At 40.9% G+C, this 23,523-nt stretch overlaps 3 protein-coding genes across 4 annotated transcripts in view; 2 read left to right on the forward strand and 1 right to left on the reverse strand.

The window, feature by feature from the left end:
• On the forward strand, positions 1 to 8,090 carry CENPS (centromere protein S). The gene is made up of 5 exons (XM_026715806.2): positions 1 to 105; positions 1,499 to 1,622; positions 2,416 to 2,449; positions 3,864 to 3,930; positions 7,757 to 8,090. Exons 1-5 carry the CDS (start codon positions 88 to 90, stop codon positions 7,913 to 7,915), a joined length of 402 nt encoding a protein of 133 aa, XP_026571591.1. The 5' UTR covers positions 1 to 87; the 3' UTR covers positions 7,916 to 8,090.
• Positions 8,091 to 12,998: 4,908 nt separating this feature from the next.
• Positions 12,999 to 19,293, reverse strand: DFFA (DNA fragmentation factor subunit alpha). 2 transcript variants are annotated; one of them, XM_026715880.2, is made up of 6 exons: positions 18,967 to 19,293; positions 17,862 to 18,017; positions 17,401 to 17,540; positions 15,669 to 15,858; positions 13,856 to 14,016; positions 12,999 to 13,763 (listed from the first exon to the last, which is right to left on the reverse strand). In XM_026715880.2, the coding sequence occupies exons 1-6, from the start codon at positions 19,241 to 19,243 to the stop codon at positions 13,557 to 13,559; spliced, it is 1,131 nt and encodes a 376-aa protein (XP_026571665.2). In that variant the 5' UTR covers positions 19,244 to 19,293; the 3' UTR covers positions 12,999 to 13,556. The 2 variants fall into 2 exon arrangements, with proteins under 2 accessions (XP_026571665.2, XP_026571666.1); XM_026715881.2 differs by having other exon boundaries at positions 13,856 to 14,044; positions 18,967 to 19,145.
• Positions 19,294 to 20,886: 1,593 nt separating this feature from the next.
• Positions 20,887 to 23,523, forward strand: part of PEX14 (peroxisomal biogenesis factor 14) — an 88,602-nt gene continuing 85,965 nt past the window's right edge. Inside the window, exon 1 of the mRNA XM_026715802.2 lies at positions 20,887 to 20,993. Coding sequence (XP_026571587.2) covers positions 20,958 to 20,993 — 36 coding nt within the window. The 5' untranslated portion in view covers positions 20,887 to 20,957. The remainder of the gene's footprint in view (positions 20,994 to 23,523) is intronic.

The raw sequence follows: 23,523 nt of genomic DNA on the forward strand, positions 1-23,523 counted from the left end.
CGGCCCCGCCCCTCGCCCCGCCCCTCAACAGCGCCCGCCTGAGGCGAAAAATAAAAGGCGGGAAAAGCGGCCGCCATTTTGGCCGCTATGGAAGCTGAGGCGCAGGTACCACCCTTTCTCCTCCCCCTCCCCCGCCCGGGAAAAAGGGCACCCCTGAGCATGTGCAGAGGGGCGGGCATGGCTAAAATTCTGGATTCTCCGCCGAGGCTTTTTCTCTCTCGCTTGCTTCCCGCTAACTCGGCTTTTATTGTTTTTTTTTTGTTTTTTTATGCGCCGCGGCCGTGAGGGAGTTCGCCGGCTGGCGGACCTGAGGGGGAAATGAGCAACCCCCGAGACGTAGTGCCTCTGAGCACGTGCAAAGCGCCGTTTCTTGGGCTGTTGAAATGTTCCACGAGAACGGGGGAGCGGGAGGAAGGAAGCCTTGGCGGTAGTGGTGGTGGAAGGGGTCTCTGAGCATGTGCAGAGTTTCCAGAGGAGGAGGGAAGGGTAATCCTGCTGCTGCCAAACTGGCCATGTCCTTTGAGCGTGTACAGAGTGCTTTGGGGACGGAATATCAGGAATGAGAGTGGTTGGAGTGACATTTCCCCCCCTTTCACTTAATACATACGTATAAACATAGAGACGCATACACTTTTTTGTAATAAACACAGAGTCAGCTCTGTTGGCCTGGCACCCTGTTTTATTAATGCTTTGTTCAGAGAAAATGGTGCTTTACTTAAGCACATTCAAAGGCCAGGCCTCAATAAAGAAAGATTGAGGAGAAAATGACAATAAAAGGATTGTTTTTGTAAACCGTCCAGAGCCAGAATGGAAATATGATAAATAAATATTGAATAGTTGGTGTCATTGATATATTAAATTGTTTAAAAGGCCTGACCTTTTTATGGATATATCAAAAATATGCTCTTTGTGTTTGTGTGTGTTAATTCATATACATATGTATATATATAGGGTGTGTCTGTGTATTTAAAAACACACACACCTTATGTATACATATGTATATGGATATACCCAAAATATGCTCTTTGTGTGTGTGTGTTAATTCATATACATATGTATATATATATAGGGTGTGTCTGTGTATTTAAAAACACACACACCTTATATATAGATATGGATTAATTATGTACATACACACTGGTTTTCAAATACTTCACACAAGGCAGTTAAGAAACTTGTAAAAAAATGCTGATTTTCCTGAAAAAATGGAAAGCTGTCTAAGATTTAGGAAACAAGTAGGTGCCGTTATAAAATGCTGAAGGGGATATGAAATCCCAAATTCCTGATCACTCTGGGTCTCCCAAGTTCTTAAATTTCTCAAAGATTTCAAAAACCTTGGCTTGGTAATCGTACTTCATTTATTTATTATGTATTCTGTTTAGTTAGTTAGTTTGAAGTCCTGGTATAATACACACACACAGAGAGAGAGAGAGAGAGAGAGAGACCAGTGCATAGAATAATTTTGTAACTTTTTTTTCCTTAACTATGTTTTTCCTAGAGGTTGAAAGCGGCTTTTCATTACACTGTTGCCTGCCTGTGCCAGGAAGTTGCTGAAGAGAAAAACATTCAGTTTAGCAAACAGACCATCGCAGCTATTTCTGAGATCACCTTTAGACAATGCGGTACTTTTCCTGATGTTTTCAATATTGTAGTATTTCTTTAAAAAAGGAACTGGAAATAACCTTAGAGATAACTTCAGTAAAGCTAGAGAAAATGCACAGATCCTTCAGCAAAATCAGTTGAAACTAGACAGCAATTCTACTCTAGATTTCTTTTCCAGTTGCATAGAAGGGACTTCTAATCCATACAGGATACTAGTATGTATTTGCTTTCAGATGGCTGACACAAAGAGACAAATCATGGCCTTTGTGTGATATCATCATGTACATTTGTGTGACATCATCATGTACATTTTGTTATACACTCCTCCCAGACTGGATTTGATCTTTAAAAATGTGTTTTGCAACACATAGGAGAGCAAATGTAACATTTTCAATAGTAAAATCCAAAAGGGAACAGCTGTTTTAAGGAGTTCTAGGTAGCTGCTATATTCATTCTCCTGTGCACTTTCAACTATTTGGTTAATAAGATCCAGAATTTTAGCTCATAATATTTATTTTTATGGGTATATTTCTTTTCCCTTCATTCATCCTGTTATCCTTGATAGGTTGCCTTTAATTTTTCTGGAATGTTTTATTAGATCTTTCCTTAGCTTATAAAATTGCTGTTCTATAACCATTCTTTTCATCCCCACCTAACTAACAAGCTGGAGCTGTTTACAAATAAATCTGTTTATGATAATATTGGAAGCTGGCTAGGTTACATTAAATAGCCATGATTTACCTATAACTGTTGAGATTGGCTCTACTTTTCAAGTGAAAACATTTTAAGAAACTTTTAATTTTTCCCTTTCAGAAATTTTTGCCAAGGACCTTGAAATGTTTGCCAAGTAAGTACGTGGAAAGAGGTAACACAACAATAATCGGAATGTATCTTTCCTTTGTTTTCTGTTGTATGTCATATCCACATACACTCTTAGCCTCTTGCTTTCAACCAGTTGGCTTTTAGCAAGGATGGTCTAAAATTAATTCTGAGACTCTTATTTCACTGCATTAATTTGTATTTTATTTAATGACTATGTTAAATTACTTGCATATCTGGCGCCAAGCTCTTGAAAAAAGGGTGGACTAAGAATGGTGCTAGTTAATGAACAGAGAGCATGCTTTTGTATTATATTAGAAGAATACAGATTTTAGCAGCAAAATATTCCATAGACTTCAATGATGTAACTGGATAATGTTTGGATTTGAAGGTGTTATAATCTTCTAATCTTTTTGTCAGGTTGAGACCTGTCCTCAATTCCTCCTCTTGTATTTACCTAGCTTTTCTATTGCCCTCTTCTATCTGCCACTGGTAGAAAAATTGTACATCTGGGTTTTTTTGTCTAAAAATATAAAACTGCCACAAGATCAGATCTCTCCTTGCAGTATCTGTTTTTAGCTAGTCATAATTTCATCTCCCCCCCATTATTTCATTCCACTTACAATTTGCTTTTGTGTCCATTTTTCTGGGTTAATGAAAGTCAACTTTCACTTTGCAAATTACAGTCCTAAATCAATGTCTTTATATAATGGGTGTATTAATATATAAATCAAGCGAGACTTGAATGACGCGCAAAGAACCTGGTTTTTAATATCCAGTGGTATCTTTGTCCAGCTTTTGAGATTTTTTTCCCTAGAGTTTGCTGAGATAATTCTCTCCTTCTCTACCCCCTCATTTCCATTTATCATAATTTCATTTTAGAGTCTCAAGAACCATGAGAAAATCAGATGAAACACTGTACTAGTGCCCAGGAAATATTTCAAGGCCTTCCCTTCCCTTGGTTCAAACAATATTGCTTGTATATAGAATACAATTACAGAATTACAAAGTAATACAGTCATTTTCCTATTATCAATGAAAATTGCTGTAGTACAGAGAAGTAATTTAATAACTTTGTCCACAGTGTATCAGTTGCCAAGGGAACATTCCATTTTACATAGATAAACATCAAAACAGAAGGAACAAAAATGCCCCTGCTATTTATCATTCAAAGTTTGATAGATAAATTGTCAATTTGGTCTTGAAAAGAAGTCTAGGAAGGCTGGTAAAATCAGGAGGTCTTCTAGCCAAATCAAAATCCCAGAAGTATTTCAACATAATCTAGTTGCCATTATGTAAAAAAGCTCACTTTTTAATGTACCTAGCAGTTGTAGAAAAAGTTTAAATGATTTACACTCAAGCAACTTTTTTTGATAAGATTTTAAGATTAGACAATTTTCCTGCAACCTTCTTGTAACCTGATCACTTCCTCCTTTTCATAGGCATGGAAAACGGAGTACAATCAATGTTGAAGATGTGAAGCTTTTGGCTCGAAGGAGCAACTCATTGGTGAGATGAGATCCTTCCCCTTGGGGTCTGTTGTTTCACTTGGAAAGCCTTGTTTACTGTTATGTCTCTTTTAAATGCTGGAGGCTGCTTGAATGGTAATGATATGCTGGTTTACGGAGGCTGGCTGGCAGTATATTTGACAGAATACAGGTAGTCCTGTATTCTTACCACCACAACTGAGCCCAAAATTTATGTTGCTAAATGATGCATGTGTTAAGTGAGCTTAGCCCCACTTTACAACCTTTCTTGCCACAGTTGTTAAATGAATCACTGCAGTTAAGTTAGTAACAGTTGTTAAATGAATCTGGCTGTTGTAACTTTGAATGATCACTAAATGAACTGTTGTAAGTTGAGGACTATCTGTAGAATAGAAGTAACTGTAGGCCAATACAAGTGTCCTAAAAACAACTGATCCTCAGTATCTTTAGACAGTGGCATCTCCACAGAAGGGAGAAAACAGGCAAGATGGTGGCTGCAGCCTTGTAATTAAAGTTCTAGCTCTTTGTGACAATTACAATGCTGCAATTGTCATTTCGCCTGTTTCATACACATGCATACATAGAGTATACACCCCACAGGGGTCACTGTCCTAGGGGATATATCTATACAGGAACTTTTTGGCATCTTGGGTTTAACTGATTGAACTGCTACATTGCTTCTCAAGTTCTGGAAGTTACTAACATAGCTTTGGAGGACAAGAACAGCATTATTGGTGGTCTCAGAATATTAGGGGCTGTTTTTTGATATCAGAACGGTTGGAAATCTGGCCGAAGGCCACCATATTGTAAAAGCTAGTGGCACTTTACAGGTTTACACATACAAGAACTTAAACCGTATTACAGGCTTAAAGAGCTGTCGTCACACAATGTACTTTTCTCTGTAGTGTACTGAACACTACAAACAGTAGCTTGGAAATGTTATATTCCTGTGTCTGTTACTTTTATGATGCTGTAGCCTTAAGAAGACAAGCCTCTTTTCTCTTGACTTACTCCTGGCCTTTAGAAACAGCCATGGGATACAAGTGGCGTACTTTCTGACGTTCTGCTTTAAACTCAGATGATGATATTGATCCTGTAATGTTAATTCTTACTGAAAGGCACAATGTTCCCCTCTTTTGTAAAAGGAATTTATAAATGTAGAAGGCTTCTCAGTTAACTCATAAGCCAGGTAACTGAACTTCAGGAGTAAATTCTGCTTTCAGCCTGGAATTTCCCTCCGACTTGACTTTATTTCAAGAACAGTGACTTTCCAGTCAGCCAGAATAGGTGGCTGAAAAGTTAGCATTTCACTACCTGCCAGAGATGTGTGCCCTGCTTCTCAGTCTTCTCATTTCCACCTGCTTAGCAGTGCAAAGTCGGTGGTTTCTTGTGTTTCAGTTTTTGTTTAGTACACAGCCCTAAAATTAGTACACAGTCCTAATTTTCATAACAACCCCACTGCAAAATCAAGGACGGCGAATAGTCCTGCTTTGATGCCTTTGATGGTACCTGGTCTGGGTGGTGTTTCTGTTTGTGAGTGAATGTGAGACTGTTACCTTTTGCTGCAGATTGTCAAGTTTCCTGATGAACACAAAGGGCTCCCTGGCATTTCTCTTGCCGTGTTTAATATGCGTTGTCTATAAGCTTCCCTATCAGCTACTGAGATATGCAGCCTCTCTTTTATTTAAAATAGATCTTCAGCTTCAAATGAACAGAGCCGGTGTTTCTGCTAATTTTAAATCCCAGCAGGGCACGCTTCTCACCACCACCACGCAATATTTAGCTATTTTTGAAAGGCAGGGTGGGTGGGGGCTGAAGCCTTCAGCTGAATTCTGTTGTCCTTGAACCAACAGCTGCAGAGCAATTTAATTGAACGTAGAACCGGAAGAGCAAAATAGCTACTCCAGTGCTCCAGGATTACAATTGTACCAAAGTCACTTGTTTATATATAGTTGGTGAATTTCTTTCTTACAAAAAATTTGGGCCAGTAGAATATCAGAGAAGAAAAACATTCAGATAGTCCTTGACTTATGACCACAATCGAACCCAAAATTTACGTTACTAATCAAGAGAGGTTTAAATGAATGTCATCCCATTTTACCACTTTTCTTGCCAAAGTTGTTATGTGAATCATCGTTAAATTAGTAACCTGGTTGTTAAGTGAATCTGGCTTCCCCATTGACTTTGCTTGTCAGAAGGTCACAAAAGGGGGTCCCATGACCCCAGGACATTGCAGCTGTCAGAAATGCATGCCAGTTGCCAAGCATCCAAATTTTGATCACGTGACCATGTGGATGCTGCAACAATTGTAAACGTGAAAAATGGTGATAACTCAATTTTCAGTGCCGTTGTAACTTCAAATGGTCACTAAATGAATGGTTGTAAGGCAAGGACTACCTCTATCGGAATCTGAAGGATCTAGTAACATTTGAGCCATCGTCCTCATCTTCCTCTCCTTACTTCCAAAAGTCAGCAATCTATCTGCAAATTAATTGAAAGGTAACTCTTAGTAAAGTTGGAGGAATTTGCTTATGGAGAACAAATTAGGATACCGTTCTTTATATAGAACTGCTTTTTCAGTCACCACCCTTTGATTGGACTGTTGTATTTAAAGCTACATTTTGTTGAGAATATAGTGCTACGTTATATCCTGATAGAACTCATTTGCACTTACCCCATCATTCATTTGTACAGCAAATAAATTGAAAATGGAAGAGAATCTATAGATGCTATAAAACAGGAGTAATGTAAAAGAAAAAAAAATGTATGAGTTGTCATGGGCCAAATGGCTCCAATAAGCTGTTTTTTATACAGAAGAAAATTGAAACAAGATGCAGTCATCCTAACAACAGATTTATCAGTAAAACTGGCAAAAACAAATGAGATTTATTTTGCTTTGAAGTGTATGGATCGGGCTATATGTGGGAGTCATAAATTGAACCAAATTCCTATAAACACTCTTGGCTCACACTTAGTACGTATGGAATTTGCTAATCTCGGTAGGTTTGTTTTTCTCTTTGTCAAAAATGAATTGAGCAGCAGTTTGCTACCATATCTGAAGAGGATATAAACATATTTACAATTAGGAAAATGCCTTAAACCAACTCAGGCCAGAAGTTTAAGCATTGTTGAAATCTTCTTTTTTCTTAGCCAGCAGCATGGCTGATGATGGAGAATGTTCAGAGTTGTAGTTTCATTATGTTACACCTTGCCCGACACGTCATCTGCTAGTTAGCCCTTTTTAATTGCTGGGGATCAAATTGCGATCTTCGTATTATGAACAGTTCTCCTACCACTATCTAACAACCATTTAAAATAATCCTGCAACAAATAAAAACAAAGGTGGGAGAAAAAGTTATATAGTAATTTGTGTGCAAACATTGATCTACTGTCCTTTCTATCTCGGATGAACATTGTAAAACAAATGAAAAGTCTGGCTAAAATCAACTAGTAGATGAATGGAGGAAAACATTCCATTTTCTCTTTTTTTGTAGAAGAAAGATACTTGAATTTGATAAGTGCTAACTGTTACAACTCTGCTTGGATTGGGTGGGAGAAATGATTAAACAGCATTGACTTTTCGGTAGCCAGAGATTTAATCATTGACATATCCAGTAGATTTTTATCTTGAATCACAGCTTACTATCTATTTACTACAAGCAGTTAGTTGCTTCTTTTATTAGACTTTCTATTGGTCCAGGCCTGAGGAACCACTGGATGTCATCCTGCTTACAGATCTTCATGTTTATCTATACATTGGATGTGTTTCTGCATTGCTATGTGTTTCACTGCCTGCCTGGTGGACCTATGCCAGTATAGGTGACTGATGACATTCTCTATATTTCTAGTTGAAGTATATTACTCAGAAGAGTGATAAGCTTTCTTTGAATAACCTGGAACAAAAAGAGAAAAGGAAAAAGAAATCGGCTGCTAAGAAAGGAGGAAAAAATTCAAATGAGCTTGAAGAACCTGCGGCAATCGAGAATGAAGATTCCAACATGGCATAAAACTCACTCTTGCTGGTATCAAGATGGGGATTTCTCACGTTCGTTATGGAGCCCAGATCTTCAGTGTCATCTTGCCTAGATTACAATTCTTTTTTTTTTTAATAAGCACAGTGTATTTGGAAAATAAAAGCAATAAACATTGGGAAAAGAAAAATATATCTGAATGGAGAACTTGGATGATTGCCTGGAGTGAGTTATTTAAGATGAGAGTGGTCCACCCGAAGAATGATGATTATATAACTTATAAAGAGCCAAAGGGGCATTTAGTTCTCACTGGACAAAATATTTGGAAATCTGAAGAGCAAATCTTCAGGGCTTTATATTGTACTAATTTTCGTAGGAAGTTGGCTGGAAATTGGACAAGTAATAGCATCTGCTATAAAGCTACAGGCACTGGAGAAGAATAAGGAAAAAATACAGATCTTGAGACCTTTCCTGAGTTCACACAGGAATAGTTCCTCCCCCTTCTTGAAAATACCTTAGATATATTTTCATATTCGAATTGTCCTGATCATCCTAATATTTAGTTGAGCATATTGTTGAAAAACTCAGTTATTTCATTCTTCAGCACTGATATTCCATATCATACTAAGCCACAGTTCTTAAACTGGATTCTATTGAATAAGACAAGAAGATCAGGGTTTCACAAAATTGGTCAAACCACATTATACATTTAAAATGATATATGTGATCTCTGCCCATCACTGAATGGCATTTTCTCTTTGAACTGGACAGCTCTATATTGCAGTTAATAAAACATTTTATTAATAATAATGGAACAAAGTTAATAAACATTTCCATCCTGAATGAATTTGTTTTGTCCTCTCATAACCAGGCATCCAAGTATCCTTCACTGCATGGTATGACAGTAAATGTCATCAATCAGTTCTAAATTGTATATGGGATAGCGCTAGTTTGTTTACAGAATTTCCTGACAACCAATTTTATTGGGTGATATAGCAATCCAGTACTATGAGAAACAAAGTATTGATTTTCTGTGTGCCTCCTAATATTTTAGCAACTTGTAATATATCTTCCCCACTATAGACTGTTTCATTTGCTTCTACCTAATAACTTTGTCATTCCCATTCTATCGAAGGGAACTAGTAGTCAAATTTTGCCTTTATTTTGAACCTTTTCCCCAGGTTCATTCTAATTTTGAATACGTTTCATCTGTACTATTTTTGCCAACGTTTTGCCCTTTGGGATTTTTATTTTTGCTTGGAGATTTTTTCATTATTAATAGTAAACTTAGTTTTGCTTCTCATTATAAAACCTTCTCAAGACTTGTGGTTCTCTTGAGTTGGCTTTCTTGCTCCCCTCTGCTCAGTTTGCCGCAGTGAATCATTACTTTGCTAAATCACACTATTTTGTATTCAAAACGTCCTAGTCATTGTGGGAATAATGGTGAGGAAATGAGGTTCAGTGGGATAAAGAGGGTGGTTTTTTTTAGCAAATAAAAATGCACACACCAGCTTAAACTGATGGCAAATGTACTTTAATGGGATTGACACCCAGAGACTCTAATTAAGGGTTAAAGCGTGCAAAATGCACAATTTGGAGACTTAATTGCGCCCCAGCTTATGCGTCACTGCTAGAGTTTGGAAAGAAAGAAAGGATGGTTGGGTGAGGTGGGGGTAGCTGCGAATGGCTCCTCTAATAAAACGTAGCAGATTGGAAACAGAAAATCTCCCTCCCCAAGTCTAAAAAGCACAACATATCACTTGCAAGCAGGTGAAGTTCAGACTACATCTGAGCTACATGGCGTTGCAAGTGTTCTCCCCACTCTGCCTGTTTTTTCTGGGGCTGGCCCTGTTCCCCAGGCCCATGGCGGGTGACAGAGTGGTTGCACTTCCTGTTCCCGAAGGGCTGATGAGGCAACAGAACAAGGTAAGCCAAGGGCAGAAGAAATCCTGTTTCTTTTGCTGGTAAAATATAGCCAGAAAATTAATCCGCTATAGAGGTTGGAGCAATGGAGGTTGCAGTCCGGAGTATTTTAAAATAAGCTTGAATTGTGGAGCTTCATCCCTGGAAGCTGTCAAGATGAGACTGGACTGCCCTCTGTCAAAAATGGTGTAGGGTGGGGGGTTGGACTAGATGACCTACAAGGTCCCTTCCAACTCTGTTTAATCTGAATTGAAGTCCACTGGTTAACTTGGGAGGGGTTGTTACTGGCTAAATGATTTGCTTTTTCTTGTACCCTGAATGTGGCTAAAACGTGTTTACACTTTGATAAGATTCCTGCTTTGGAAACATTTTAATGAAAATAACTTTAATTTGGGGGGGATAATTTAAAGCTAAAGTGATACGGTTTCAAAACAAAAATTGGGAGAAAATAATACAAAGAATCAGGAAATAGCCTTCCAGAAACCAAGCTGAATAGCTCCGGGGGGCCTTACGCTTTCTCTTGAATTTCCATTGTATACCTCTCATTAAAAAGACCCACTACATCTTCACCTTCATCAAAATAATTGCTGTAGGTTGTCAGAAAGATAATTTTAAAAGCTGTTTTAAAAGTTTTTAGCTCAGGATATTTGATTTATGCTACTCTCCTCGGAAAGATTCAAAGATCACTCCATAAAATCTACCATTAAAAACCTATTTTTCTTCCAAATTCTTGTATGAGCTGCAGCACGGCAGCCTGATAAATTTAGCGGCTAATAGCTGTTGCTTTGATAGAGCACTTTTAAATGAAACGGACTAGAGTGAAATTACGTTTCAAGGAAAGCAAAAAGGAGTCCTGCCCGCTTAATTTTCTACTTCAAAATACAAGACCGCTAAACCCACTTCGTTTCTATGTATAGTGAATCAAGGCAGTCCTTTAGCGATGGGAGCACCCTTTGAAACCGTCACAGAGGCAGGTTTCCCTTCTTGAGAACATGAGAAAAGTAAGCATCAAAGCCTCATGCTTTATATCTCGCCACATTTTTAATTGCCATTTTATTTGCTAGGATTAAATTATAAGTGAATAGAATTCCTTATTGGCCAAGTGTGATTGGACACACAAGGAATTTGTCTTGGTGCAAATGCTTCCGCTTGCAGATTCAGACATTACATCAAGGACCATTTCAAACATCCTTTGCTCTTATAGGGTATATTTGAGCTTTTCCATGTCCGGTTGAAAGGATCTTCAGGAATCTCCAGGGAGGGTCTGTGCATGAAACTGAGCAGGATTTACTTGCCAAGTCTCAAGGCAAGGCAGCTTAAATCTCCCAGCCTTAAATTTTTAAAGCCTCGGTTTTCCTCGCTTCTTCCCACCACAATGCTTAATTCGCTTTTGCTTCGTTTGCAAGTATTTCCAGGCACCAGCAGACCTCGAGAAGAAGGAGTTACTGGTTCTCCTCTCGGGGCTGACTGAACGGGCGTTGCACATGAACACGTCTCATCTGTCAAGGCAGGAGAAAATTGGAGCTGGCCCCCGGGCTCCTCAACCCCCAACTCAGGAAAAGGCACCCTGTAAAAACTTCTTCTGGAAAACCTTCTCCTCTTGCTAACCGATTGGTTCCTGCATGGATGGACTCAAGGGGTGGATCTGATTGGTGACTTTGGGGAGTAATTCTGTAATTCAATTCCACTTTCCCTTCTGTTGGTATTAGAAGTGTGTCTACCGAAAGCTTTGTTTATATTGTTGGATCTCCTGACTCCCACGCACACACACACACACCCATCTCTTGTGTGGCAAAACACAACTTTGTTCATGTTTTAAAGGTACTTTGGTTGTACATAGAGTATACAAAGCAAACCATTTCCAATTTGCTCTTCTATTTTGACAATATCCATCAGCAAAACATGCTTGTAAACGTCTTCAGGCTTCTGCTTAATTTAACAAGGGGAAAAAAAATATGAATCCCATGCTTGTAAAATTCCTATCAAAGCCATTTTCCAAAGGGAAAAATCGAAATTATTCCTTCTTCTAAGGACTTCTGTGAAAGACATAATTTTACTTTAAAGTTGTACCAGCAACCTGTATAAACAGAAACAACAGGATAACTAAATACTGTAAGATCAAGGAAGGATGCATACAAAAAGAATTCAGAACTCTGCAAGCTGCCACTCCATTTTTTCCTTCTGCTTGAGTGGCTCAAATACAATTTTATTCTGGTTATCTCAGGCTCCTGAGTTTTATGCAGGCTTAGACTATCAAATTTCAGGCACATTTTTATCCCAAAAGTTGAGAATGTGATTTTATTAAAAAAAAAAAGATACAGAAAAGAGAAGAAAGCTAATATTTTATGCTGAGGCTGTTTTTGTGGGGACTTCTGCAAAGCTACACTGTATTCATGATTTTGACTGTATTTTTAGCAAATATATTGGAAATGCCAGGGAGCCAAGTTCTAAACTTAAAACATACGAAGCTTCAAAGAGGCTTGCAAGAATTGAGACAGCGCCACTTTCAAACCCTTCCTGACTGCATTTTTGGGTAAGTGTCGCTAAAAGCAGACACTTCCCTATTTGCATTGACAGAATTGTTGCGTGCCACTTTGGCAAGTGGGCTGGCAAAGGAACAAAGGCAGAAGCCACATTTGGGCATGTATGCCGATTCAACATTGCAGCATCTGAAATGCTGTTGCAAGAAAACCGTAGGGGGCAGGGTGGATAACACCATTATGTCCATTGTCATGATTGAAGGTTTTCTGTGCTCTCGATATGTACAGCATGACCATCCTCTGAATAGAAGAGAAACAAACACATTGTAAGACACCTTTAAGAGTTCCACAAAGAGGCTTATGAGCAAGCTAAGAATGCTGTGTGCCAGCTCGTCTTTCCTGTTTTTTTTTTTTGCCAGTGCCGAGTTGTTTCCCCATCCAATTGTTCCGTGCTGAAATAAAATATTACTACATGTACCTAACCTTTGTGTGCTGCCTTCAACTGACAGTGAAATATCTCATGTGGTTTTGGATGTATTCTTTATTTAGTGCTTCAATAGACAAACCTGGTTCAGGTAGGGACAAGTATGTTTGGCCTTAACCTTGGATCACTATGAGTGTGTGTGTGTGTTTCAGTTTTATTTTACAAATTCCTGCTACTTTTACACATTCCTGCAAAAGGCTGTCCTACTTGAACACGTGTCCCAAAGCAAGCCTATGTAATAGCGATATTTAATTGCTCAATCAGCAGTCAAAATGCTAGCCAATAATACAAAGCCTTTACTTCTTGAATATAAACATATTTTTTTAAAAAATATAATCAGTGACATAGAGTCTGTCCCATGGTTCTGTATCCATTATCAGCTCTTCATATTCAAAGCCACACGTTCCAGATACTTTTCCATATATATATATATATATATAAAAAAATCCCTACAAAATTAACAATAATTTAAAAGCAGGAGAAGTCCTTTGGGTAAAACTTGTGCATCTTGGACGCTTCAAAATCCTACCTTGAAAAAAGGGCCTTATTCAAAACACCACTACTGTATTTCAATATACACCATAAATCTTCAAAGGTTCTAAAGGAAAATACTTTTGCTTTGGACTAACACCTCCTGTAAATAAATAGTTTGCTGATGTGAGATACGACAGAGCCATCAAATGCCTTTTGCTTTTTATATTTCGTTGGTCGGTTGGAAAAGAGATGCATTACCATTCAGGAAAACCAAAAAGGTGATTAATCCATCTCAAATTCCGGCTTCCAGGGCCTTTTATTTCCGGCGTTTTGACCTCAACCATCTTTCAGGCTCTGGTAGTTTTTTCTTTCCTTTGGAGAAGTTCCTCAGTGAATTTAGAGAGTGCAATTGTTGCAGTCGCCTTGAAAGCTCCTGCCCACATGCCTCCTTTAAGGCTTCGGTCTTGGGTTTGTCCCAGCTTAGGGTCCGAGAAAGAGCTTCGGAATCCTCTTTGCAAATCAGCTGCGACAGAAAACAAAGAGATTTAGAAATGCCCCTTTTTCTAACTCAAATGCTGGTAGGGGAAAAAAAAAAATCAGTCTTCATTCACTCACCTCTAAATCTTGGCTGGCCAGACTGAGTTCTGGGGCAGGCTTTTCTTTCAGCACAGCAACAACGCAGGCGCTCAGCCGAGTCCTTTCGACTGAGCTTGGGCCACTGCTCCCCAGGTCCACGGTATCGGTGCCTCCTCCGGATTTTTTCTCTGCTTCTGATGCTAGACACAAAGAGAAGAGTCCGTGCCTCTTAAAAGGAGACATTTGAAGCAAGGTGTCAGGGTTCCAAAGTGACAAATCCATTGCAAGTAAGACTCCAAGGCATTCGAACTCCTCAAAGATCGCTTTCATTGGAAATATCATATGAGCACATATCTGGTGAAAACCAACTCTGATTTATTTACTTATTAAAAGTAAAAGATTTTCTACTTCCTCAAAACAATCAGTCGCACGGTCCAATCACTGCGCAGTCCTGACAACCGGGTGCCATCCCTCCACTTTCTTCCGACCAAGTGTGAAAATGTCCTTGGTTTTCAAAAGAAAGTATTTTGTTTTGGCTAGAAAAATCCCTCTATCTCAAATCCGGAACCCTCCCTAACCCTCAGTTCCAGTGTGGCAACACTGAAGCGGACAAAATGGTTTCGGTCAGGTGAGCTTCAGGGTTAACACAAGAGTCCCTTGCAAACCTTTCTATCACTATTGCCACCAGTAGTGGGTTTTTTTCTTTTCAAAAAAACACTTTTATATATAAAGGTAAAGGTTCCCCTCGCACATACGTGCAAGTTGTTTCCGCCTCTAGTGGGGCGCTGCTTATCTCCGTCACAAAGCCGAAGAGCCAGCGCTGTCCAAAGACGTCTCCGTGGTCATCTGGCCGGCAGGACTAAACGCCAAAGGTGCACGAAGCGCTGTTAACTTTCCCACCAAAGGGGTCCCTGTTTTTCTACTTGCATTTTTTACGTGCTTTCGAACGGCTAGGTTGGCAGAAGCTGGAACAAGTAACAGGAGCTCACTCCCTTACATGGTGCTAGGGATTCGAACCACCGAACGGCCGACCTTTCTGATCGACAAGCTCAGCGTCTTAGCCACTGAGCCACCACGTCCCTATTATTTTATATATAAGCCTCAGTAAACAACCAAATCAGATAAAGAAATAAAAGAAAACATGCATGCAGTATGTCCACTCCGTGGCAGCATACAATCAATGGGATACATAGCACTTTGGCTCAGAATTAGAAATGTTCCCTGTCTGGCTATAGCTGGCAAACCAGCAATTATTAATCAGTTTAGAGGCTCTCTCAAGGTCATAATGTTTGTAAGGTACAAATATTGGCCCTGTTCAAGTGTTACACTAATTTGAAACATGCTCAAACCTGTGCAGAATGGCTTGTTCCATTCCACTGAATTTGGCTCACAAAGAAAACCAGTTTTATCAACCGTGCTTTCATCATGGCTTGCTCGAAAAAGTTCCATCAATTAATGTCAAGGAACTCATACTGCATCTAGCATTGTGCTGGCACCAAGTAAAAAAACCAAAAACCACAAAAATTCTGTGGTTGCTATTTGAAGGGGAAGGTATATTGGTCTCGACTTACGACCATAATTGAGCCCAACATTCCTGTTGTTAAGCGAGACACTTGCTAAGTGAGTTTTACTCTTATTTCACGCCTTTGCCACAGCTCTTAAGTGCATCGTTGCGGTTCTTAAGTTAGTAACATGGTTGTTAAGTGAATCTGGCCTTCCTTCCCCATTGACTCGTCTAATAAATTTCTTACTTGGATGAACTTTGCTTCTGAGCACTGAATGAAATGGGGAGTTTCACTGGACGCTGACACCTTCGTTACTAGGCAGTATTTCTCCAAATAATCTTTATTACCTTGTGCTGTGGGTGTAGCCTGATCCTCCTTTTTTATGGCCTGCAGGTAAAGTTCCAGAAGTTGACGGGACCGTCGCTCCTCTTCCCGCCTATCCAGGGTTTCCTGAAGGCTGGCTTGTAACCTCTGGGTTTGGAGCGGATTCTCTGCAAGTTCTCGAGCCAGATCTGAACACGGTACATCAACGAGTGCCTGGAAGAAGAGAGGACCCAGCACTTGGTAGCCAAGGTGAGAGATGCTTAGGGCTCCCCCATTTAGCTCGAAGCCATCATTAAATGTGGCCATTAGAAGGAATGCCAGCTTCGCTGGTGGAAGATTCCAGAAATTGGGTGGCCATATAAATAAATCTACCAGCTCGATACCTCTGCTTCGCTACAAAACTCTCTGGTCGGGCTTAGTTTTTGGGGAGGAAAATAAGGGAAAAAATTCTGGCTCTCCCTACCAGCATCCATTGGTATTCATCTGGCTAGCCTCCTGTCAGTGTGTGAGAGAGTTGAGGGCTGTTTGGAAACTGTAACAGTATTTGTTGTGTGAGCAATAAGGAGACAGCAAGGAGCCTGGGCATGGGCATTAGCTCAACTCTTCTGTACTAAAGCTGGTTGCTGCTCATCTCCTCTGCTTGTGTTTTGCACTTGGAACAAATTTCTTTTCAGGTGGGGAGGGGGAGTAGAACTCCTTAGCATCAGAGCGTGTTAATAATTATAATATAGGAAATATTCTAAATACTCTGATGGTCATTTCAAAAAATCCTTTCTTAGTGAGCACCTAGAAGCCAAGAGGAGGAACATACGTGCCAAATTTCCAAGTTTGTAGGCTTTACAGTTCTGGAGATTTTGTGACGATGGGTCTTTCGCTTCTATATATATAGATTTATTTCAATCGGTATATAAAACCAGGTTGGATTTGATTTAAATCAACTCAATTTAAATCATGATATGATTTAAAGTAGTAAACTAGTAAATTGGCTTGATTTAAATCAACTCGATTTAAACCATAAAGAGCAACTGTCACCTCTATCCTGCAGCGGCTCCTCCTCTGACTCACTGTTGACTCACCAAGAGTCCCATTCAACTTCAATGGGTTGGCTGGTGAAGCGACAGTGATATAACAAGGTGAGGGATGTGGCAAACCGCAGGCGAGTGGATGCCCGCTAACAGGCGCTGCCAGGATGGGTCTGAATATGATATGATATTTGATATTTAATGATATTTATAAGCAGCTTAGAAGGGTTCACTTTCATTTTTACTGCTTGCCCTTCCTCCTCACTCTTAGAATCTGGTGGTACAGATGCATTTCTCTTCAAACCATCATAGAGTTTGTAATGTACATAGATTTGCAAAACAACGGGATAAAAGAACGTTCCTGAACTTTGTTTTATGATTTATCTCATGGGTACTGTGAAATTGTCTGAATGCATCAATGCAGTGCACGTTATCTCAGTTTGCAGAGCTTGAGATTCATTGAATGAATTTACCAAAAATGTAAATATTGCAGAATATACAGCCTTGTCCTACATAAACCATTTCATGCTGAATAAACTAAATTATTAATGTATCTTAAATAGAAAACCATCGTTAGGATAGATTTTTTTTTTTACTCCAAAAGCATTCCATTAAAATAATTTTTATAAAAATAAAAATTAAATCATCATTTTTTAATCCATTCTGTATAAAACAAAGGTGACAAGAGTAAGAGGCTGGAACAAGTGATATTGTAGGCGTGACCTTTTTATACCTGGAGGTCTTCTTCGGACATCAGTACGATGGTAGACAGATCATTCTTCAGCTGCCTGGCCAAAACTTTCCATTTTTCTCCACTGCTGTCCACTTCAGTTTTGTTTGTGATCTCTTCCTCTAGCCAAGTTGTGCCCTCACCTGAAAGGGATAGAATTGTGACATTAAAAATTAAGAGATGTGTGTAATTTCACACACTGGGCATCACCCAATGTCAGAAAGAGTCTATTCGCACCATTTCACGCTAACAGGGTTTATTAAAAGGCATAAGCTTTCATGATTGCCTTTTAAAATTTCTCTCCCCATCCCCCAAACAAACACCTACAAACTTCTCCAAGTGTAATAATAAGACATTCAGAGGACCAACTGATCCTTGAATTCATCCTCTGAATGTCGATCAAAGTTATCTAAACTTTGTTTGCGCTTCTTTGGCTCTGAACGTCTAAAGCATCAATTCCATACCTGTGCTGGTCCTTTTCTCATTCTTGGCTACCACCTCAAATTTGGTGTTTTGGGACAGGCACAAAAAGTAATCGTTGTCATCTATGATGGTGCCGTCTTCAGCCAGTACCAAAGTGACAGGCTGTGAGGCCAAGTCAATTGCTAGCAGATGGCAGGCTGTGGAAAAAGAGGACAAGGCGGAATAATTTCTCTGCATCGGCCGAGAAGGTTTCTCGGGTTAAATTTTATTTCCTACCCTTTGTACCAGCCCTTAAAAAAAAAACAAAAAACCACGGGTTCAGATTTAGCCTTTCAGATTACAGATTAACAGAGTTGGGAGGGACCTTGTAGGTCATCTAGTCCAACCCCCCGCCCAAGCGGGAGACCCTATACCATTTCTGACGGAGGGTAGTCCAGTCTCTTCTTGAAATCTTCCAGGGATGAAGCTCCCACAACTTCCAAAGGCAACTTCTCTTCCATGGGTTGGTTGTCCTCACTGTCAGAAAGTTTCTCCTTATTTCCGGGTTGAATCTCTCCTGGGTCAGTTTCCATCCATTCTTCCTTGTCTGGCCTTCAGATGCCTTGGAAAATAGCTTGACCCCCTCCTCCTCCTCTCTGGGGCAGCCCCTCAAATATTGGAAGGCTGCTATCCTGTCTCCTCTGGTCCTTCCCTTCCCTAGACTAGTCAGGCCCAGTTCCTGCAACTGTTTATCGTAGGTTTTAGCCTCCGGTCACTCCCTCTTGCGCTCCCTCCCTCTCTTTCTCTCCCTCTTTCTTTCTCTCTCTTTCTTTCCTTTTCTTTCCTTTCTCCCTCTTTCTCTCCCTTTTGTTTTCTTTCTCTGTTTTTCTCTTTCTCTCATTCTTTCTCTCCCCCTTTCTTTCTTTCTCTCCTTCCTTCCTTTCTCTGTCTTTTTCCTTTCCTTTCTCTCCCTCGCCCTTCCAATATTGGAAGGCTGCTATCCTGTCTCCCCTGGTCCTTCTCTTCTCTTTCTCTCCAGCAGCGAATACTTTAATGCCCAGGAAACAGAACATCTGCATCCCTTCGGTGTAGAGCAGTAGTACGGTAGGCCACACTGCCTGCACGGCCAAATGTGCCTGCTATGACCCCCAGAGCAGAAAGTCTTACCTTTCCTCTTCAGTTCCTGGAGGCTGGAGGCGGCCACTCCAAGCTGTTCCTGTTGGCCCGTCCGCCTGATCAGGCATTGCTTCAACAGGGGTAGCCTTGAACCGCCTTCTGCCATCCCCTTTTCTTGCTTCCACTTTTCTTGGGTTTGAATTCTATTGTGGAACAACCACCCGTTCACTGCAGGGAACCAATCAGGGTCCGGCAAAACCTTTCTGAGGCACTCTGGGAGATGTAGTTCAGTCTGAAAGGCGCCCTTTCCCCCCATGTCTTGTGGCATGATGGTGGATGTAGTTTCATCCCTGCTCAAACTTCAGTTTTGTTGGAAGGAAAAAGGTTTGTTTGTACTGCTTAGTCATCCTCCCAGTCCCCGCCTAAACATCATTCTGAGTTTGTGAGTGTGGTTTTATGGATTCCAAAATGTTTACGTTTCATAAGGTGACATTTTAACTTTTTAAAATACACTACATATCTTACCATAGGCAGGGCACTTCTTAATATTTTTTAGCGTTTCATGAACTCCTTACACACATTATCTTAAGAAGGATGACATTGCAAAGGACTCTCAAGGCCTCTTAAGAAACCAGGAGCGAGTTAAAAAAAAACAGGTCAGGATGCTGTAGAAATCATTAGGTGAGGTTGTGCAATTCTAGCAGTTGTGTTTTTGTGCGGATGCTATCCAGAACGAAACATCCTTTACATCAGACTCTCACTTCATTGCTAAAAAAATTCCTAATATCTTTTTTTTGTAAAAGTTTTTTTTATTTTTTAAAGACAAACACTAACAAACACAAACATAAAACACCAAAATAAAACCATGTTCCAAAATACAATGTCGGTTGGTACATTTTTTTTGTGCAATGTCACAATATCAACAGTCTTCCCCTTCTAAACATAATATTCATATTACGTAAGTCAACTATACATATTATATTATATTGTATTATTCTTGTATCATTATTAGACTCAACTATAAATTTACATAGTTCTTATCGAGTGAATCTAAGTTTTTCAAAATTCCTAATATCTTCTTGCCTTCCTCCAGAGAATGTCTGATTAACCTCGATTTTAATGTTCTTTCTAAAAATTCATATTTTTCACTATTTGCTTTAATTCTGTGGGCTGCTTAGAAACCAAGGCACAAATCAAGTAAATATAACAAATATCTTAATCCGGGTTGTCCAAGCTTGTTAACTTTAAGACTTGGGGACTTCAACTCCCAGAATTCGGGGAATTCAGGATGTCTGGGAGTTGAAGTCCCCAAGTCTTAAAAGTCACCAAGGCTGCACATACCCACCCTAAATAGACTTGTGTACATCTTTCAGTTGCAGGATTGTAGTCTTCAAGTTACAACCGCAACTGACCCCAAAATTTATTTTCCTGAGTGAGACATTTGTTAAGTGAATTTTGCCCCCATTATAGGACCTTCTTTCTTTTGCCACAATTGATAAGTTAATAACCAGGTTGTTAAGTGAATCTGGATTCCCCATTGAAGGTTGCTTGTCAGAAGGTCGCCAAAGGGAACCACGTGACCATGGGGATCATGGTCATAAGTGCGAAAAACGGCCATAAGTCCCTTTTTCCCATTGCCATTGTGGCAACTTCCAACAGTCACTAGCCCCTAATTTGGGAGACCCCTGACTGCAAAAGCATTTCTCTCTCTCTCTCCTTCCTTCCTTCTTTCCTCCCTCTTTTTTTCTTCCCTCCCTCCTTCCTTCCTTCCTTCCTCTTTCTTTCCTTCCTTCCTTCCCCTTCCTTCCTCTTTCTTTCCTTCCTTCCTTCCCCTTCCTTCCTCTTTCTTTCTTTCTTTCTTTCTTTCTTTTTCTTCCTTCCTTCCTTCCTTCCTTCCTTCCTTCCTTCCTTCCTTCCCCCTCCTTTCCATTCCTCGGCGCTTCTCCCGATCGGCGCCTCGGGGCTCGATTGCTCCCGCCTGGTCCGGCCGCCTTCCTCGGCCCTCGCTCCCAGCCCCGCCGCGATTAGCCGGGTCTGGAAACATGGCCTCCTCGGAGCAGGCTGAGCAACCTGGGCAGGTGAGCACCCCTGGGCCGGAGCGGGGGTCGGCAGAGACCTGGAAGAGGGGGGGGTGTCTCCCATCCCCGGGAGGTGGAGAGGGGCGCCTGGGGCCCTCGGCCCTTTGGAGTTGCAAAGCGGGGGGGGAAACCCAGCTCCATCCGAGGAAGGGCAGATATGGGGTGCCCTTTGCCCCATAAAGTGGGGGGGGGAGAAAGAGGAGAGGAGGGGGCGCCCCTTTCATTGCCCCGTGGAGGAGGGGGGAGGAGGGGGCGCCCCTTTCTTTGCCCTTTGCCCATAGAGGAAGAGGGAGGGGAGGAGAGGAGGGGGCGCCCCTTTCTTTCCCATCCCCCCCCCTCCATCCCCCCGTGTAGGCTCTTAGCCGAGAAATCCCTAGGAATACCCTGGGAATAGGGGGAGCAGAGGGTTTTGCGTCATCATGGGAAGGGGGAAGGAGGGGAATCCCACCAATGAAGGCAGTGGGCGAGCAGCAGTGAGGTCTTCCATCCTCCCCCTCCCTTAAGAAAAAGACAAGGGAGAATCCCCCCCCCCAAAGGGGGTGGAGAGAGGACTTGGGGAGTGGGAGAATCCTGGTTCATGGTGTAGGGGCAAAGGGGTGGAGGAGAATTAGCTTCTGCTCCTTCGGAGAGGACCCAGGCAGGGCAAGGAGAAAGCCCCTAGCCTTTGTGGCTGTCTGAAATTAAAAGCAGCAAAAAAAAAAAGGTAGAGAGGGATCTTTTTCTTCACATGGCATCAGCCCCCTCTCTCTCTTTCTCTCTCTCTCTCCCCACCTCTCCAGAGGGGAGGGTGGGCACTCATTCCAGCAGAGAGGGAAAGGAGGTCCTGGGAGGGGTCCCTTTTTGAGAGAGGTGGGCCGTTTCTAAATAGGGTTGATAATTCTGGCGATCAGTTGACTTTTCTTTAGTTGGAATTTCTTTAGATGGAAGTTGTGGTCCCGCTTTGACAGGGCAGTAGGGCACCCAGGCACAGCCTGCAAACCTGCAGGTTCCACTTTCTCCCAGGAAAAGGCACGAGAGGTTTACCTTTCCATGCCCGCAGCCTGGGAAAGTTGAGGTCCAGAGTAAGAGGGATGCAAAACGTTTGAGGACAGAAATAAAAACCATGTTTCTCTTTATCATACTTAAAATTCTTATGTCCTCCTGAATGGATTCCTCTTATTTGAATCCAGGCATCTCAATCAGCTGATTGACATTGGGTCAGCCGGGGTGCCCACAAGTCACAACCAGCATTGCCAGTTGCGAGAGATGCCTAGAAAGGCTGGGGATTCCTTTCTAGGAACACAGGAAGAACTTTCTCATTTCATTCATTACCTTTGTCTTGTAATAGTATTTTATCCAGGGCGTTGATCCATAGCACCTCATAGTAGCAAAAAATAAAAATATAAGGAACCCCTCTGGTACATATGAATAGTTGTGATATTTGTACAGGGCTGTTTATATTTACACAGTACCTATTTTGATTTATTTCAGCTTGTCTGTGTGTGAGCAATCCCACTATTTGTGCATGATTTCTCTTAATCCCTTTCTATCAGTGAACCATGGGCTCATTTTTAAGCTGTGCAGAACCACAATTATAGGTCCGTATCAGGACTGGCACTGACTTGATGCAGGAGTCTGGTGATTTTCAGTTGAAAGCTGATGTATTTAAGAGACTGAATAAGTACCAGAAAATTATTCTGCAGAAAGACTGTTTATCTGCCCTTGATTTTTACACACACACACACACACACACACACACACACACACACACACTCTCTCTCCTGATTTTCTCTCTTAATCCATTTCTTTAGACACGTCCATAAACATTTGTCGTTTTCTTACTCCTTCATCTTAACCTGAACTGATTTATATGGCTCAATAATCTTCCATAATAGCCAAATGAAGTTCTAATTGGATGAATCATTTAGGCTGTGTCTCTGAGGAGTCTGGAAGGGCTTTTTTTAAAAGAAAAACAAAAACAAAATCCGTACATTTATGTAAAATTCAATAAAGTCTTTAAAAGGGGGAAAAAAATTGTGGTTTCTGAGAAGATAATAGATGAGGGCAGCTGAGAAGTTCCGGCTCAATACGCAAGCTGAGAAGCAAGAAAGAGGCAGGCTTGTAATCATTGGGGCATCTTTCTTGGATCACAACATTACAGGAAAGAAAAATGCTCGTAATAAAAAAAAAAAATTGGGAGAGGAAGGTACTTTTTTTTCTACGTGCTCTTCAACTCTCTTCAACTCTCTTAGCACAGGGCTTGACAATCGTCGTTATCCGAGGGGACACACCAGACTGTGTGCAACATGTTGAGAGCCACTCTCTGAAAGTTAATGGGCCAGCAACTCTCAGAAGAGCTCCCAGGAAGTTTATAAAGGGGTACCCCCCCCCCAAAAAAGGCTCCCTAAGCACCTACAAGTTTAAAGCACCAAATTTGCCCCACTAAACCTGCCCGAATTATAAAAACACACACAAAAATGGGTCACACCCATTTGGGGGGCCGCCAAGAAGGTTAGTAGGCCACACTTTCTGAACCTCACTTCAGAAAAAC

The sequence above is a fragment of the Pseudonaja textilis genome, chromosome 18 (assembly GCF_049901715.1).
Source record: "Pseudonaja textilis isolate UNSWEBS1 chromosome 18, rPseTex1.2, whole genome shotgun sequence".
Classification (NCBI taxonomy): domain Eukaryota; kingdom Metazoa; phylum Chordata; class Lepidosauria; order Squamata; family Elapidae; genus Pseudonaja; species Pseudonaja textilis.